This window comes from Lithobates pipiens, unplaced genomic scaffold, assembly GCF_037356315.1.
Source record: "Lithobates pipiens isolate NorthernLeopardFrog02 unplaced genomic scaffold, aLitPip1_a1.2 Scaffold_18, whole genome shotgun sequence".
Classification (NCBI taxonomy): Eukaryota; Metazoa; Chordata; class Amphibia; order Anura; family Ranidae; genus Lithobates; species Lithobates pipiens.
In genome coordinates, this window is record NW_027507758.1 from 86,292,666 (window position 1) to 86,309,653 (window position 16,988).

The 16,988-nt window shown below is 39.8% G+C and overlaps 1 protein-coding gene across 1 annotated transcript in view; it reads left to right on the forward strand.

Moving 5' to 3' along the window:
• LOC143987270 (calpain-13-like) overlaps positions 1-16,988 on the forward strand; it is a 126,314-nt gene that overhangs the window by 90,529 nt on the left and 18,797 nt on the right. Inside the window, exons 18-22 of the mRNA XM_077485881.1 lie at positions 3,808-3,894; positions 7,899-7,943; positions 12,953-13,010; positions 15,228-15,295; positions 15,439-15,507. Coding sequence (XP_077342007.1) covers positions 3,808-3,894; positions 7,899-7,943; positions 12,953-13,010; positions 15,228-15,295; positions 15,439-15,507 — 327 coding nt within the window. The remainder of the gene's footprint in view (positions 1-3,807; positions 3,895-7,898; positions 7,944-12,952; positions 13,011-15,227; positions 15,296-15,438; positions 15,508-16,988) is intronic.

Genomic DNA, 16,988 nt, shown 5'->3' on the forward strand with positions numbered 1-16,988 from the left:
GGCAGCTAAGAGGCAGTTTTTATTAGACATGTGCAATTTCGTTTCAAATTCGTTTTTTAACAAATTTCGGCAAATTTGTTAATTTGGAAATATCTGAATTAACAAAATCCGTTTAAAAAATTTGAATATTTAAAAGTTTTAAAATATTTAAAAATGTGTAAATTCATATATTTGAAAATTCATAAATCTGAAAATTCGAAAATCTGAAATAATAACTAACTAATAATCATGTAACTATTACTAACTATTAAATTATAGGTATTGGAATTTCCTTTCAAAGTTGGCTGTTAGTGAACGTAACGAATATGAATTTATACGAAGTAACGAATTATCCGAAATAACAAATGCTGTATCTAAACGAATGGAATGTGACAAATTAATAATAAATAACAATAATAATAAAAACATTTTATTATTATTAATTTGTTCAGTTCCATTTGTTTAGATACGGCATTCCTTATTTCAGATAAATCGTAACTTCAGATAAATTCGTATTTGTTACGTTCACTAGCAGACAAATTTGAAAGGAAATTCCAATAACTATAATTTAATAGTTAGTTATTAGTTAGTCATTCTTTCAAATTTTTGGATTTTCTTTCTTATTTTCAAATTTATGAATTTACTAATTGTGATCAAAACGAATGACCCGAAAAAACGAAAAAACAGAACTAAAAACAAATGAAGCAAAAATTTATGGATTTTTCAGCAGTGCACATGTCTAGTTTTTATACTGTACAGATAGCAGCCCATCACAGGAACAAAATCATAAAATATTTAATTTATTAGAGATACAATACTACAACAACCCCTCAATGGATTACTAGATGGTTACTTATAGGGTTGCACCGATACCTGTTTTTTATCGGTTGCACCGATACCTGTTTTTTATCGGTTGCACCGATACCTGTTTTTTATCGGCTAGTACAAGTACCGATACATTTGGTCAAGTACTCGTAGATACTGAGTACCGATACTTTTCGTTGTGATTTGCGTCAATACAAAAAAATTTGCGTAAATCGCACTGCAAAGAATCTAATGCGTAAATTGAACTGCAAAGAATCACATGCGATTTGAAAGAAAATTCAGTGCGATTCCTGTCTGAATTGCATGTGATTTTCCTCACTGTTCCTGTGTGTGTATAGAAAGAGAAAGGCACAATCTAGTGCTCAGTTTATTAAAAATGTTAGCACTCACAGTACACGTCTGGACAAATGCAAAATCTTTATATTTGTCTTGGTCCCACGGATGATAGAAAATCACGGCCGCTGGTTGTGCTCAAAGGGCTAGAGGAGAAGTTCCAGGACCCTGTGGGTAAAGGGCGGAAGTGATGTCAGCTTGAGGACAGACCACCTCTACCTCTCCTTCAGCCCTGTGAGCACCTCCAGCGGCCGTCATTTGCTATTATCAGTGGGACCGGGACACCTATGAAGATTTTGCATTTAGCCAGATACTATGTATGTATGTACTGTGAGTTCTAACATTTTTAATAAACTGCCCACCAGATGGAGGGTTTCCCTTTCTATACACACACGCACAGGAGTGGTGGGGGAAATTGCATGCAATTTGGATAAGAATCGCACCGCATTCATGCTCAAATCGCATGTGATTCTTTGCAGTGCAATTTGTGCCCATTAATTGTGTAATTTAATTGTATTGAAGCAAATATCAATTGCAAAGTATCAGTTTCGGTATTGGGAGCATTTGCAAGGGTACCGATACTCACGCAAATGCTTTGTATCGGTGCATCCCTAGTTACTTGCATATATGATACCTGCATCCTTTTGTATAATTCCAAACAGATTCCTTGCTAAAACTGAGAGGCGTGGCTAGAACCTTCGGGGCTAGAACCTTCGGGGCTAGAACCTTCGGGGCTAGAACCTTCGGGGCTAGAACCTTCAGGGCTAGAACCTTCAGGGTACTGGTGCAAGAAACCATGAAGCATTTAGCTGATCACCTGGGCCTTTCCATCAGTCCCGGACAGTGGTGGCTGGTGAGTTCTTCTTTTGGGGTTTCACGATCTGCCTCCTGATTGGCAGGGAGGAACTTTAGTGTGATAATAGCGAAAATTGATTCACTAGCGTCACACAACAGGGTAGGATTGGAGTGCAATGCTCTGCGCCCTGAGGCCACCCTTTTTTGAAGCCTATTAGAGCCCCTGCCTCTAATCAGGTGCTTCAAAAAAACGCCAACCCCGCATTGGAATCCATAGTCCGGTGCTTTGATATGTAGATCAGGGGGCCGAAAACATGGATTGGGGAGGCGGCGTCCCGTGCTCCCTCTATGGATGGGCCGTCACTAGTCCCAGAGCCCTTTCCATTGGTCCCGGAGCCCTTTCCTCTGGTTCCTGGGTCCTTCCCTTTGAGCTCTGGGCCCTGCCCTCTGAGCTCAGGGCTCATCCCACTGATCCGGAGGCCCTTTACTCAACTCCCTTTATTTTCTACGATGCAAGCAACTCGCAAGGAAGTCACAAGGAAAACGCAAGCGAGTTGTACTACTTTGGGGTCTCAGCAGTGTGAACCAAGCCCATGTTCTGCAGTAGGCTCTCTTCCTGCTGTCTTGGGGCCCCTTTGCAGCCCCCCACCCCCGCAAGTGCAACCCCTGCGACCCTGGTAGTTCCGCCACTGATAAAACACGCTTGGTAAATTTTAATTCAAATACCTTTGAGTTTTCAAAAAAATAAAAAATATTTCACACATAGGATTGATGGGTTATACATCAGGAGAGGTCAGTTCCTCTGTTAATGAGAATTAGCCTGATACACATATAAATGTTTTCCATGAGTCGTACAGAATTCCACTAACTGAATATAAATAATTTAATATGGCATGCTAAATATGGATTTCTGACACAATTCTTGGAGTAAAGTCCAACTCTTCAGGGAAAGGTGAAAATGAGTGAGGATAACGATCTCTAAGCAGGAAGTATAATTTTATTTCAATGCACATATTTGTAGCCCAGTGCACAGTACTGGCAGTGGAGGAGCAGCTCCAAAGAAGAGGAAGACAATAATATTACAGGGCTGTGAGAAACCCACACACTACTCAGGGAAAACAGAGGAAGGGGTGTGAACCTATATGAATGCTGGAAGGTACTGAGTCTTGTGGGGGATGTAGTCCCTGTGCAGACAGAGCTTGTGGTTTCAGATTAGTGGTGGAACTATATATCCCAGGATCATCACTAGAGCTCTGTGGGGAGTAAAAGAGGAAGCACTGTTCCCGGGCTCAGGATTATGTGACGATATTGTGGGGGACAGACCATGTGGCAGGCTTCAATCAGTGCATTTACCACTGCACCAGGAATGAAGAGAAATGGAACAGAAAACTTCACCTGGTACACGCGAACATCATTGTTGCAGTCTGGTGTCACTGCCTGATTGTTGGAGAGAGCCCCACTGCAACTAACTTTGCTGAGTCGACAACAGAGGATGAAAGAAGACCAGCCATTGCCACAGAAATGAGAGGCCGCTGGCCGAATCCCACTACACCCTATTAAAGAGTAACAGTACTGCTCGCTTGGGATGCAGTGCAGGTGCCTATTTCCGGGTTAGTGCTCCAACATCGGATCTGGGCCCCAACGTGTTGTTCAGCTCAGAAAGGGTTTAATGCAGACTGACAGACTGTTATTGTAACAGTGTCTCTTACGGAAGATAACCCCAAGTATGGAGTTTGGGGCCGTTTCCCATGCCATTGGCTTATTACTAACTGTACACCCTGTTTGCTATTTTTTATATATGTCTTTAAGGGGTTGTTGCCAATTTAATTTCTTTGGTTACTGCATATATTGTTACATTAAATATCCCCTCTTCAGTCTGGGTGTGTCGAGGAGCGTGGTGCTGCTGGTAGAGTCGCAGGTTCTGGGAACAGGGGACCTGAGGAAACAGTGGCTCCTTTGGGGGTAAGAACTACATATAAAATATATTTTTATTTTTAAGCATATACATAAATAATATAACTAATATATATATAAATAATATAATAGAAATAATAATAAATAATAATAAATATAAATAATAATAAATGTTTAAATATTCCACTGCTTAGCACTGTAGGAAACATTCAGGGTATAAAAAAAAAACAACACATCACTGCGACTACAGTTTCACTATGGCGACACTGGGACTGGTGTGGCTAGTGATCAGGAATGCTGGCTGGTCGCTCTGTTGACACTGTATGCCAGAGCAGCCAGCCAGTTGATTACTAGCCTCACCAGTCCCAGTGTCTCCATTATAGTGCAGCCAGTTACAGTGTCCCTGATCACCACCACACAAGTTACAGTGTCACCAGACCAGTGTAATCCAGCAACAGTGTTCATAATCGCCGCCACACCAGTTTTAGTATCACCAAAACAGTGTAACGTACACACAATCTGACTTTTTGACAACAAACATGCAAATTAGCTGTTTTGGAGCAACATCCGACTGTGTGTACACTCCATCGGACAAACTTTTTTGGTTTTCATCTGACTTTTGTTGGCTCTGCGAACAAACAAACTTTTTGACAACATAAGTCCGATGGAGCAAAGTCCGATCGTGTGTACACAAAACCATTGGACTTTTGTACAAAGTACAAACACGCATGCTCAGAACCAATGCAAAAGATCAGACAATACAGAAGTTGAAAGGTGGCGCTGGAGTCATTGAACGTCCTCTTTTGAATTGTTGTCAGTACGTTAAAACGTCACTACGTTTGTGTTTGTTGGCTAAAAAGTCTGATCGTGTGTATGCAATACAAACTTACGGCCAACGCCCTTTGTACAAAAGTCCACGGGAAATTTTGTACAAAGTCCGATCGTGTGTATGGGGCTTTAGTCATCAACATTGTTCCTGATCACCTCCAAATCAGTCCTAGTATCACCAGACTAGTGTAAGCCAGAAAAGTGTTCCTGATCCCTCCCACACCAGGCCCAGTGTCACCAGACCAGTGTAAGTCAGCAACAGTGCTTCTGATCACCACCACACCAGTCTCATTTTCCCCAGACAGATAAAAGCCATAACAGTTTTCCTGAATGCCACCACCCCAGACAAGTTCCAATTTTACCAGACCAGTGTAAGACAGCAACAGTGTTTCTGATTGCTCCATCAACAGTGTTTCTGATTGTTGCCACACCTAGCAACAATGTTCCTGAACACTAGACCCACCAATGCCAGTGTCACTAGAGCCAATGCAACAGTGTTCCTGTTCACTGCCACATCAGTGCATTATTACCTCTGCCTGCTACCTGTGCTTACCCTGGACTGTTTATTGAGCATGTTTCTGCCTGCCGCCTGGATCAATTCTTTGCCTGTTTATTTACCATGTCTCTGCCTGCCACATAAATTTACCCATCTGCACATCCCACCGACTATGTTCTGGTGAGACACCAGTCCCAGCCTTTCCTGAGGACAGCTGCACTCCTGGAACCAAAAGAAATCATTTGTTCACCCTTTGTTCAGACTCCAATACTTCCTGACCAGTGAATATGGCATTCCTGGGGATAGCTATGTAACAGTAGACTAGACTGTACCAGTTATGATTAAAGCTGTGTAGACTGAAACGCATCAACTGACTGTACCTGGGTATTGTACTCTGTGGTTTCCTGAAAAAGAGCAATATTGTAGAGCAACAGCAGTTCGTGCAGATCTTTATGGACCAGTAGACTTGGCTTACTTGGCTTATAGGAACAGGGACTGCTACAGGTGAGTCTACGCTAAGCTATATTCCCCGACCCCTCATGCACAGGAGTCCATTGTGGTATACTGTTTATGATACAATTTTGATTTATTTTTGGGATACACAGTCCACTACATAATCAGTCCAAACACTGAAAAAGTCTCACAAAAGTGTTGTCCCCATACTCGGAGGAGTAGGAACCATTTTAAATATGCCCATGCTGTGTATAAGAAATATCTTTATCTTTGACATTTCTTTCCATTTTTTTTCTGCATTTTCCAAAAACTTGGCAAAAAAATGAAAGGTTCATCAAGACTCTTGAAAAATGCCTTGAGGGGTCAACTTTTAAACATGTGGTCATTTTGTGGGCGTTTCTACTGTCCTGGCATTCCTGGGCCTCCAAACATCTGATCAGTAGTCAGGAAATAGGATGCCTAATTTTTGCCCTTTGAAAGCTTGAAGGTGCTTCTCAGATTTTGGGCCCCTAGGCTTATAACAAAAGTCTCATGTATTTGGTATCCCCATACTCAGAAAGAGGAGCAGAATGTGTTATGAGGTGTAGTTCTAAGTATGCTCATGCCATGTGTGAGAAATATATTAATAATTAAAAGCTGTGTGTAAAAAAAATATATTATCATTCTTTATTTTACAAAAACGTGTGGCAAAAAATATGATCTTCAGAATATTTACTAGGGTTGAGTTACTTAATTTGGAGAATGCAAAATCTGGTGCAGCTGTGCATGGTAGCCAATCAGCTTCTAACTTCAGCTTGTTCAATTAAGCTTTGACAAATAATACTGGAAGCTGAGGTTTCTTTACAAAACTGCACCAGGTTTTGCACTCCAAATCTTTAGTAAATCAACCCTACTATGGGGGTTATTTACTAAAGGAAAATCCACTTTGCACTGCAAGTGCATTTGAAAGTGCACTGAAAGTGCACTTGGAAGTAAAGTTGCTGTAAATCCAAGAGGGACATGCAAGGAAAATAAAAAAACAGCATTTTAGCTTGCACATGATTGGATGATAAAATCAGCAGAGCTTCCACTCATTTCAGATCTATCCCTTAGGGTAGGACTGGGAATAGACGCTTAACTGTATACAGACAGATAGCCAATTTGACGATAGCGATACACATACTATATGGGCTTGGTCTTAGGCATGGGCCGCTGATCCACCCTCTGTTCCCGCTCCCCCCTCTTATTTCTCTGTTTCTTGATTTTTGATATGATACAATGGTTGGGGAGATGTGGAAACTACCTTGTGATTATTTTGTGATTATTTTGTGATCATTTCCTGATTACTTTGTGATTTGTATCTTGATTATACTGTAAAATTCTCTTAATAAAAACTATTTACAAAAAAAAAAAAAAAGATCTATCCCTTAGGATTTGCCTATTGTAAATAACCCCCTATGTTACTAATTAAATGTTGGAGGATCTACTTTGCAAAATGGGGCCATTTTGTTGGTGTTTCTCCTGTCCTGGCAATTCAATGTCTTTGATTCATGCCATTCATTGTGTACAATTATGTTGCTGGCTGTGATTGGTCAGTGATCACATGGTACAGACAGTGCCAATCACAGTCCATCTATACCATGTGATTAATTGTGACTAATCACAGCGAACCACAATAGCCATGCCACTTACTAAATACCTTGGACTGTCTACTTTCCATTTACATTTGGGGAATATTTGTACTGTCCTGGCATTTTCGGGCCTAAAGAATTGAGACAGGCTGCCAGTGCATCAGGATTAATACATTTTTAGATATACAGTATATGCCATAGTTTTTGAATTCTATAACTTTCCTACAGACTAAATAACAAACACTAATTTGTGTGATTTTCACCTAAGAAATTTGTCAGAATACAGTTTGGCCCAGATTTATGAAGAAAGCTAATTTATTTGCAACATTTTATAACAGAAACTAAGAAAGATTTGTTTTTTTTTTAACTTTTTGGTCTTTTTTCGTTTTTTTAGAAAAAAAATGAAATCCAAGTGGTGATTAAATACCACCAAAAAAAGAAAAAAGCTCTATTTGTATGAAAAAAAAATTATAAAAATCTCATTTGGGTACATTGTTGCTTGACCACACAATTGTCATTCAAAGTGAGACAGCGCTGAAAGCTGAAAATTGGCCTGGCAGGAATGGGGTGAAAATGCCCTGTATTGAAGTGGTTAAGCCTTAGTACTTTTGAATCTCAGTATAATTTTTCTAACAAATGTTTTCCTCCTTCTATTTTTGTCTCAGGAACATGAAACTTACAAAAGTGTCTTCAGGCTTTACGCCACCAAGGTATGAGATTCTTTTTCATCAACTGCAATACATATTGATCAAACATAAAATAAAAATGAAACCGCACTTGTGGAACCTGTGTGTAAATAATTATGTAGCTGAGAGCATGCTATGGGATATTAATATAGCTAACAAATATAGTATACCAAAAATGTGCCATGCTGAATTGTTCATCAATAAAAGAATGTGTACTTCATTTATATCTCAAACAACATAAAATCAGTGAAATAAAATAACCGTAAAAAGATGAATAGAAAAACTAAACAAAAGTCCACATACCATCCACAATTACTTTCCAAAACAGTGGCATGTACAAAATCTGTACATACATTAATCAGCCAACATAATTATCCATAAAAACATCAAAAAAATTTGAACAAACATCAGAGCAAATACATATTTAAAATGTCTCTATCAATATACTAAAAATAAAAATAAACTGAATAAAGTAAAATAAATAAAATGTAAAATAAAAATATTTTATAAAAAGCAAAATATCATATAGAAGGGGTGAAGAGTACCTGATTTTTTTTAATAGGCATCATAAGCCACATTGAAATGTTTTTAAATAATAAATCCACTTAGTCTCTAGTCGAGATACTTCTACCTTAGAAGCACTCCTCCTCCAATGTGGGACACATTTATATATCTCTAGACAAATAGTACCAGAGGGATCCTTATACTGCAGCATAATGTTTGGTGATGCTATGCCCTGCGAACCCCCTCCTTATAGCCCCAATGTGTTTGTCAGATTGCGGCGAGGCAAGTCGTGTCGCCTCGCATCGCCCGCAGTGTGAACCGGCCCTAATAGTGAAGTTTGGAGGTGGGAACATCGTGGTGTGGGGCTGTTTTTCAGCATATGGTACTGGCAAACTTCATAATGTTGAAGAAGGGAGGAAGAGAAAAATATACTAAGGAATTCTTCATAAAATCTGCTGCCATCTATCAGGATGATGAAGATGAAACGAGGGTAGACATTTCAGCAAGACAATGATCCGAAACACAAAACCAAGGAAACTGTCAACTGGTTTCAATAAAAGAAAATAAAGCTGCTAGAATGCCCAGCCCAATCCAATAGAAAATTTATGGAAAAAACTAACACTAAATCTAGATCAGAGTTAATAGAAGAGGCCCACAGAACCTTCAAGATTTGAAGACTGTGTGGAAAAACGGGCCAAAATCACACCTGAGCAATACATGCGTCTGGTTTCTCCATACAGGAGGTGTCTTGAAGCTGTCATTACCAACAAAGAACTTTGTACTAAGTATTAAATACATTTCAGTTAGTGTGTTCAATACTCTTTCCCCTTGTCATTCCATTTTATTACACATAACTTAATTTCTGAACGTATTTGTTTTGGTTTATTTCTATGTATGGATTGCATGGGTTGTTACTGACATGTGGTGAAAGTTTCATGTCAATAGCACCTTTAGAAATATATTTACATGGTGACATGTTCTTTACTTATTTTACCTGCTGTATGTAGAAAATTTACATTCTTATACAACATATTTCTTATGATTGTTATTACTGTCTGTGTCCCCGTTAGGGAGACTCACCCTCCCTATTTGTCCTGTTTACCATTATCATTAAAAGCGAACATAAAAAAAATCTCACATTTTGGGTTGTCCCCAGAAAAGTAATAGATGGAAAATTTTCCAATGGGGACACTAGTTCTAGTGACTTGAGGTGCCCCAAGGGATTCCCTTAATTTGCAGGGATTTCCTCTCATGTCCTGTTTTGGCTATGGGACAGGAAGTGAATGTATATATTCCCAATGAGACACAAATGGCAAAAGAGAAAAAAATGTTATGGGTTATAACCCTTCATAACTCTATCCAAAATGAAAAAAAGGTTTTGACTATAGTCCTACCTTAACCTTGACTGTATTGTGGGTGCAGATCTCATTATAATTTGTAAACTAGATTTGAACAGTGTGCCCCTGTGCCTTTAAGGAGGGATGGGCTCCTTCCAGGCTCACCTGCCCTCTGCCTATCTATTATTATCAGGGCCACTAATAAGACATTACAGCCAGCCCTCCTGTACTGGGCCTGGGCCCCATCAGTTCAAAAGGGGGGTCCAGGCACCTGCTGTATTGTCTTATTGCAGCCACCATTCTTCTTCTGCTACCCCTGCAGTTCTGCCAGCTTCTCTTCCTCCTCCTCCCTCTGGCTGCTCTGCAAGGGGGATTGGTCCTACCACATGTGACACTTCCATTTGTTGTCTGAGCTCCTTATTTGCCCCTTCCCTCTACTGCACTCTACAGCACTCACTCTACAGCACTTCCAGCTTCCCTTCTCTCCTCTCCTGGTAAATATGTCATTTACTGGCCCCTTCATTTCCTGAATGAACACAGTGAGCAATCAGAACTAATCACTCCTGTGCCCATTCATCACAGAAGCAGAGTAAACTGTCTTATCCTATTCATTCTTCTTTGCAGCTGAGGCTGCAAAGAAAGGGACTGATAAATCTATGTCCTTAGTCACTTTCAGTCGGGAAGGGGAGGGCCCTATCAGGTATGCTATATGGGCCCCGTAAATTCTTACAGCAGCCCTAATTATAATACATGTGCTTCTACTATTGAGGCTCTCAAAAATGTATAGTGTTAGGACTGCTGATACGAATGAGGTGTATTGTCACAGCTTATGCTTGTATTTGGGGATCTTGGAATTTTCTTTGGTTTTGTTTTACATGCGTTGCCCTTCCATATGATCCTAGCTGCTGAGCCCAGTTATATGTGGGGCAGTGGCCTTTTGTAGATGTGAACACTGTCTGTTCTTATAAAGTTTTCTGCATTGTATATGTCTTTGGGGCAGACACTTTAACCTCCCTGGCGGTATTCCCGAGTCTGGCTCAGGGTGGAATTTCAGTACCACAAGCGGTAACCCCGAGCCAGACCCGGGATCGCATTGCAGGATACAGGGAGAGTTACTTACCTTGTCCCCTGGATCCTGTGATGTCCTTCCCGCTGTGTGTGCGAGCCAACCTCCGCTCGATTCAGACAGTGCCCGAGTGCCGCTGACCTCTGTTCCCTGCGATGTTACGACGCACAGGAGCAGAGATCAGCGCTAAATTCAAAAAAGTAAAAACACAAAACACATACAGTATACTGTAATCTGTAAGATTATAGTACTGTATAAAAAAAATACACATCCCCTTTGTCCCTAGTGGTCGGTCCAGTGTCCTGCATGCACTTTTATATTATAAATACTGTTTTTTTCTGCCTGAAATTTGGAGATTGTCCATAGCAACCAAAAAGTGTCGCTTTATGTCAAAAGTGATTTTAGACCAGCTAGAAAACAGCGATAATAAATTAGAATCATTTGCAGAATTGAGCGATAGCAATTTGTGGGGAGATCCGTCATCAAACACTAAATCTAATGACAGCGACAATTCTGCAAATGAGCAAATTTCAGTGTTTTTGGATTTGATTACATTATTGAATAATTTTTATTATTATTTATAGTTATTTATTATATTATAAACTTTATCATACCCGAGATGTCTACTAGACTCTGGTTTGAACAGATTTAAGAGAGTTATTCCTAAGAATTGCAGACCTACAATATAAAACGCCAAATTTCCATGCAAAATAATTGTACCGCTTTCAGCACCTAAAATCAGAAATAATCATACCGCCAGGGAGGTTAAAATGAAAACACTATTCCCTTAGGAGCCGCTGGATTTTTGAGGTCTCCCTCACATGCACAGCCAGGCAACAGGAATTTTCTGCCATTCACTCAATAGTCAAAAAGCAGTCTAGGGTGCATTGTTTTGTTATTGGTTTATTAGGGGATGAACTTTAATAGGAATTGGAAGGTATGGGATGCCCAGACCTGTAGCTTGAATGCAACTTGAGGACTTGAAACTGTCTCTGGCTACCATAAATCACAAGGCTGTCCTCCTGTAGAAACAATGGACCAGTTCAACTTGTAAGGAAAGGTCTCCAAAGACTAAATACAGGTGCTATATTTTCTTAGAAAATGCTAAGGCACTTAGCTGCTGTTAAAGTTCCCCAAGCAAGTGGTGCAGGGTAGCTGTACTGGCTTTAATGGCTCTAAGCTGTCCCATGTTAAAATGCTAGCTGGGTATTGAACCTAGCTGCTTATCCTCTATAGCAGTGATGGCGAACCTTGGCACCCCAGATGTTTTGGAACTACATTTCCCATGATGCTCAACTACACTGCAGAGTGCATAAACATCATGGGAAATGTAGTTCCAAAACATCTGGGGTGCCAAGGTTCACCATCACTGCTCTATAGGCTCTGGGGTGTAGTGGTTGAAGTTACTCACTCAGTCCCTTAGGTGAATCTTTCGGCACATGTAACTGCTGAACAGGCCTCCTGCTGGACAGGTCTCAATGGCTCTCAGGATGGTTTTGGCTAACCTTAGCTGAGGCTTCAGCTGCAGCTCTGGTCTCTATCTCTCCCTATCTTTCTCTGGCTCCTTCCACTGCCTAGGGGCAAAGGGGCAAAGCCCCTCCAGGCAACTGGACCCTGGACTCTGCCCCTACCTGGCCAGGCTCCAGAATATTTATGGTCCATCTCTCCAGCCTCTGGGCCTTCCCCACCTAGGGATTGGAGGCCTAATCTCTGCTCCTACGTGTTCTAAGTTCTAGAACCCTCCAGCAGTTTCAGAACCCGGGGGAGGGGGGGGTTCTAAACAAATTGACCCTGGCTTCCCTGCCTACAGAGAAGCCCAACTACATTTTCCTACACTGTACACAGTGGGTGCTACAGTAGCTTGCAGTCTGCCCAAAGGACTGCTCCAAACAATCTCCAAAGAAATATGAAACATTGTAAAAATATATTGATTTTAGGTGTGCTGTGTGAATGGGAACACATAAACACAGTGAGTTTTTTCTCAAATTTGACTGCGAACGTGGTGGAAATACACTTTCAGATCCAGATTTTTGTATCTCGAATGTGAAGTATTCTTTTTTTTTGATAACTATAATGATATGTTTGAACTGAAATGCAGCTTTCATATTTTATTTAATATAATACAGGGGGTTATAATGAAATCCCGGAGTTTACAGAAGTGTCTAAATGAAGTCTTTATAAAAGGTGAGTCAGTTTCAGGTAAATCTACTGGTGAGGTTTGTACTGTAAAGAGATTTGGTCACAAAGCAAACACATGGGTGTCTTGGCTGTAATAGAAGATAGAAAAAGAGAAAGAAAGAAATAGGAAGAGAGAAAGAAAGAGAAGGAGAGAGAGAAAGAGGGGAAGCAAGGAACAAAGAGAGGAAGGGGGAGAGGGAAAGAGAGGAACTGAGGGACAGGGAGGAGAGAGAGAGGAAGAGAGGGAGGAGAGGTAAAGACAGAATAGAGAGGAAAGGGAGAGACAGAGGAGAAAGAGAACACAGAGAAGATAGAATGGGAGAGTGGGAGAGAGGGAGTAGAGGTTAGAGATGGAGGTAAGGGTATGAGGGAGAGAAGAAGAAAAGGGTAAGCAGGGTGAGCAAATATTGCATAAATATTGAAAGCGGTAGTATGAATGGGTGGCAATGACAAAAAAAGGCACCAACATCCATAAGTGCAGACAAAGGAAATTATTTGGTGAGTTTTTTAAGAGTCCCAACAAAAAAGAAAAGTAATTACAATACTCCACAGTAAGTATGTAAAATTAGAGATTTTTATTGTTACATACAAAACATAATTAAAAAGTTCCAGCATAGATTATGCGCATATGTACAAGGATACATCTAGAATTCAAAACAGATAATAAAATATAATCACTCAATAATAGCGTTGGAATGATTGATCCGCCATGTTTCGCCACTCTGGGCTCATCTGGGGATGTTTTAAAGACAGTTAGATGTAACACCATATGAAGATCTTATGTCTGTGACTCAAAGTCAAAGCAAGGGAAACCCTCACTGAGTAGTTCACATAAAAAAGTGCTAAATGAGGCCCAAAAGAGCTTTTCAGCTGGAATATTCATAAGGACAATGAATGAAGAGAAGTCAAAGGGTGCCAAGATGTACACAAGTCTGTCAAAGAGATGTATAATGAATAACTTATATATAGCAGTTTTCTAACATGACAACCCTTGGGATATCTGGCCAGAAAAGCTCTTTTGGGCCTCATTCGGCACTTTTTATGTGAACTACTCAGTGAGGGTTTCCCTTGCTTTGACATTGAGTTGCAGGCATAAGATCTTCATATGGTGTTACATCTAACTGTCTTAAAAACATCCCCTGAGGAGCCCGAGTGGCAAAACATGTCGTGACAATCACTCCAACGCTATTATCGAGTGGTTATATTTTATCATCTGTTTTGAATTCTAGATGTATCCTTGAACATGTGCGCATAATCTATACTGGAACTTTTTAATGATGTTTTATATGTAACAATAAAAATCTTGTAATTTTACATACTTACTGTGGAGCATTGTAATTACTTTTCTTTTTTGTTGGCACCCTTAAAAATCCCGCCAAATAATTTCCCTTGTCTACAATTGCATAAATATTGTATGAATACAAGAGCCATGTGTTTTTTTTTTTTTTAAATCTTGATGTGCTTTGCATATTTCTTCCAGATCTGTGCAGTAATCGAGTGTAAACTTTACCTCTGTGCAGGAGCGTCCTGTAATAAAGACCGGTCCCTGCTGCTCTCTCTCCTTGTGCAGGGTGACTGTCTTGTCTCCACCCCCTCCTATAATTTTCTGCAGACAGCCGTTAATGGGTGGACCGTTGGATCCCACCCAACCCTCTGCTCTCTGCAAAGGCTATGTACAGCACTGTGATGATGTCACTGCTATTTATATAAGGCAATAACAGGGTTAGTAAAGGCATTTGCTGCACACGGAGTGGATTTATATCCTGTGCTGCCATTTTAGCGTTCAGCCATTCATCTACAATTCAAAACTGCATGTACATTAATTCTGTGCAAATGTCAGCAAATTTAAATATTGTACTTATTTACTATACTCCTTATCTCCATATAGTGGCCATATTGCAGTATTTTCCCGATTCACACTATACTTATGAAGAACATCTAACCAGGAGAGAAAATAGCCTAGTGACACTCGATTTTGCTGGCATTTACAGAATGAAAAGTTCTGCATATTTTTTTTAAATAAATATACCTCTAAATACAGTATCTACCCTCTCATCATTCCTACACTGGAAGCTGCTGTGTTGAATGCTAGCGCTTATTCCTAAGCACTTATTGTTATTGATCATTGAAGGGACAAACGGATGCAGATGTATCCGTTTCCCCAAATATTTCGTTTTTATGTGACAAATTTGTTAATATATTTTTCCCTTTTTTGATTTGTAGAATTTCCAAATTCAAATGGATTCAAATTCACAATTGATGGCAGCCGTGGATTGCTGGCATCAATGGATGTATCCTTTACTTAATTATTTCTCTTTCTTACCAGCACAGGCAGGGGACAAAGGATTGTCTCAGCCTTCATCCAGCTAGCACCTAGAACAGCATACCAGGGGCTTAACATGGCTAAGTTTATGTTTCCCTTAACACTCCCCAGCATGCTGGCAGAGGTGCACTGGAGATGGAGAATTTCTGTCGCTTATGGAGATACCTTACCCAGTTTAAGGTAAAAAGAGATGTATCCACTTGTATCTAAGCCCTGGCATTTAAAAAAATATATAGTTTACCTACTAGTGTACTTGGATTGGCAGCTCTACGCTCCTGTTCAGCTGCTCAGCACCAAAAGGTTGCATGCCAATGCAAAAAAAAAAAAAAAAAAAGGCATACAGCCTGTACTGAGGGTAATGTATGGCATGGAAATTGTAGTTTAAAAGGTGTGGACACTAGAACTGGACATTTCTTGGGCAGATGCTCTGTTATGTGCGTGGTATATAAGTAAGTTCAATGGGATCATAGACACCAAGCTAATCACTTTAAACCTGCAATAAAAAAAGACACATTAACACATCAGAACTGGATAAAATATACGCTGCAGCCTTTTTTATTGGTTTTATAATAAATTAAAAATCAACATGTCATTAACAACAAGAATTATACATTTATTAAGCAAACCCATCTACTGTATTTACAGCCCAGCCACTGGGGCTTCAGCCGTCATATAATTTATCTTTAAAATTATTAATAACTATCCCCTTCTGTTAACAACCAAAGTGACCCACCACATAAAAATCCTGCAACGAGGGAATGGAGGGGGTGTCGGGAGCTCTCTGGAGACTGGCAATGGACCCTTCTAAGAGACCCTACGTAAAGGCACCCCTGGATTTCTAAAACATTTCTGGGATGTCAGATGACCTATCCTTGAAGAACACCCAATTGTTCCAGAAGGTTCATGGTACACATGACCTATATTGACCTATCCTGCCCCCCTTATTAAAACGAACGTATATGGGGAACTTGAAGCTGCCGCTTTCACGATCACATGAGGAGGCTAATCTCTGAAACATGCAATAAAAAAAACATATTAACACATCATAACTGGTTGAGATACTGTATAGGCCATGGCCTATATTATATATGTTGGTTTTATAATCAATTTAAAAATCAACATATCATTAACCATGTGTATTATAAATCTATTGGGCAAATCCATCTACAGTATTAAAGCCCAACCACTGAAACTTGAGCTGCCATATAATTTATCTTAAAAATTATTATTAATTGTCCCCAAAAGACAGGTGGGATGAGAGTTCATACAACCTGTCATCATGCTTCCCCCCCCCCCATCAAATCTCTGAGATGTATGCCATCATCTCGATACAGAGCTGGCTTTCAGGTCGCAGGGGCGGAAAAAAAGAGAAGGTACAAAAAATGTTTGAATCACTCTATTATCAACGTTTCTGGCTTTTTCAAGAGTTTTTAACATAACTGAATGAATACAATGCAACCTAGGGATGGTTTATGTAAAAAACTATTGGGAGCTGTCAACTTAATGAACTGAAAAGTATGTATAATGTTAGGGATTAAATAGAATATTTTAATTTGCCCAATATTCTTCCCACCCAGATGAATTAATAAATTATCAGGATACGGTCAATATGACTCAAGTTTTTCCAATCCAAAAATTAAATCCACCAATACCATACTTCA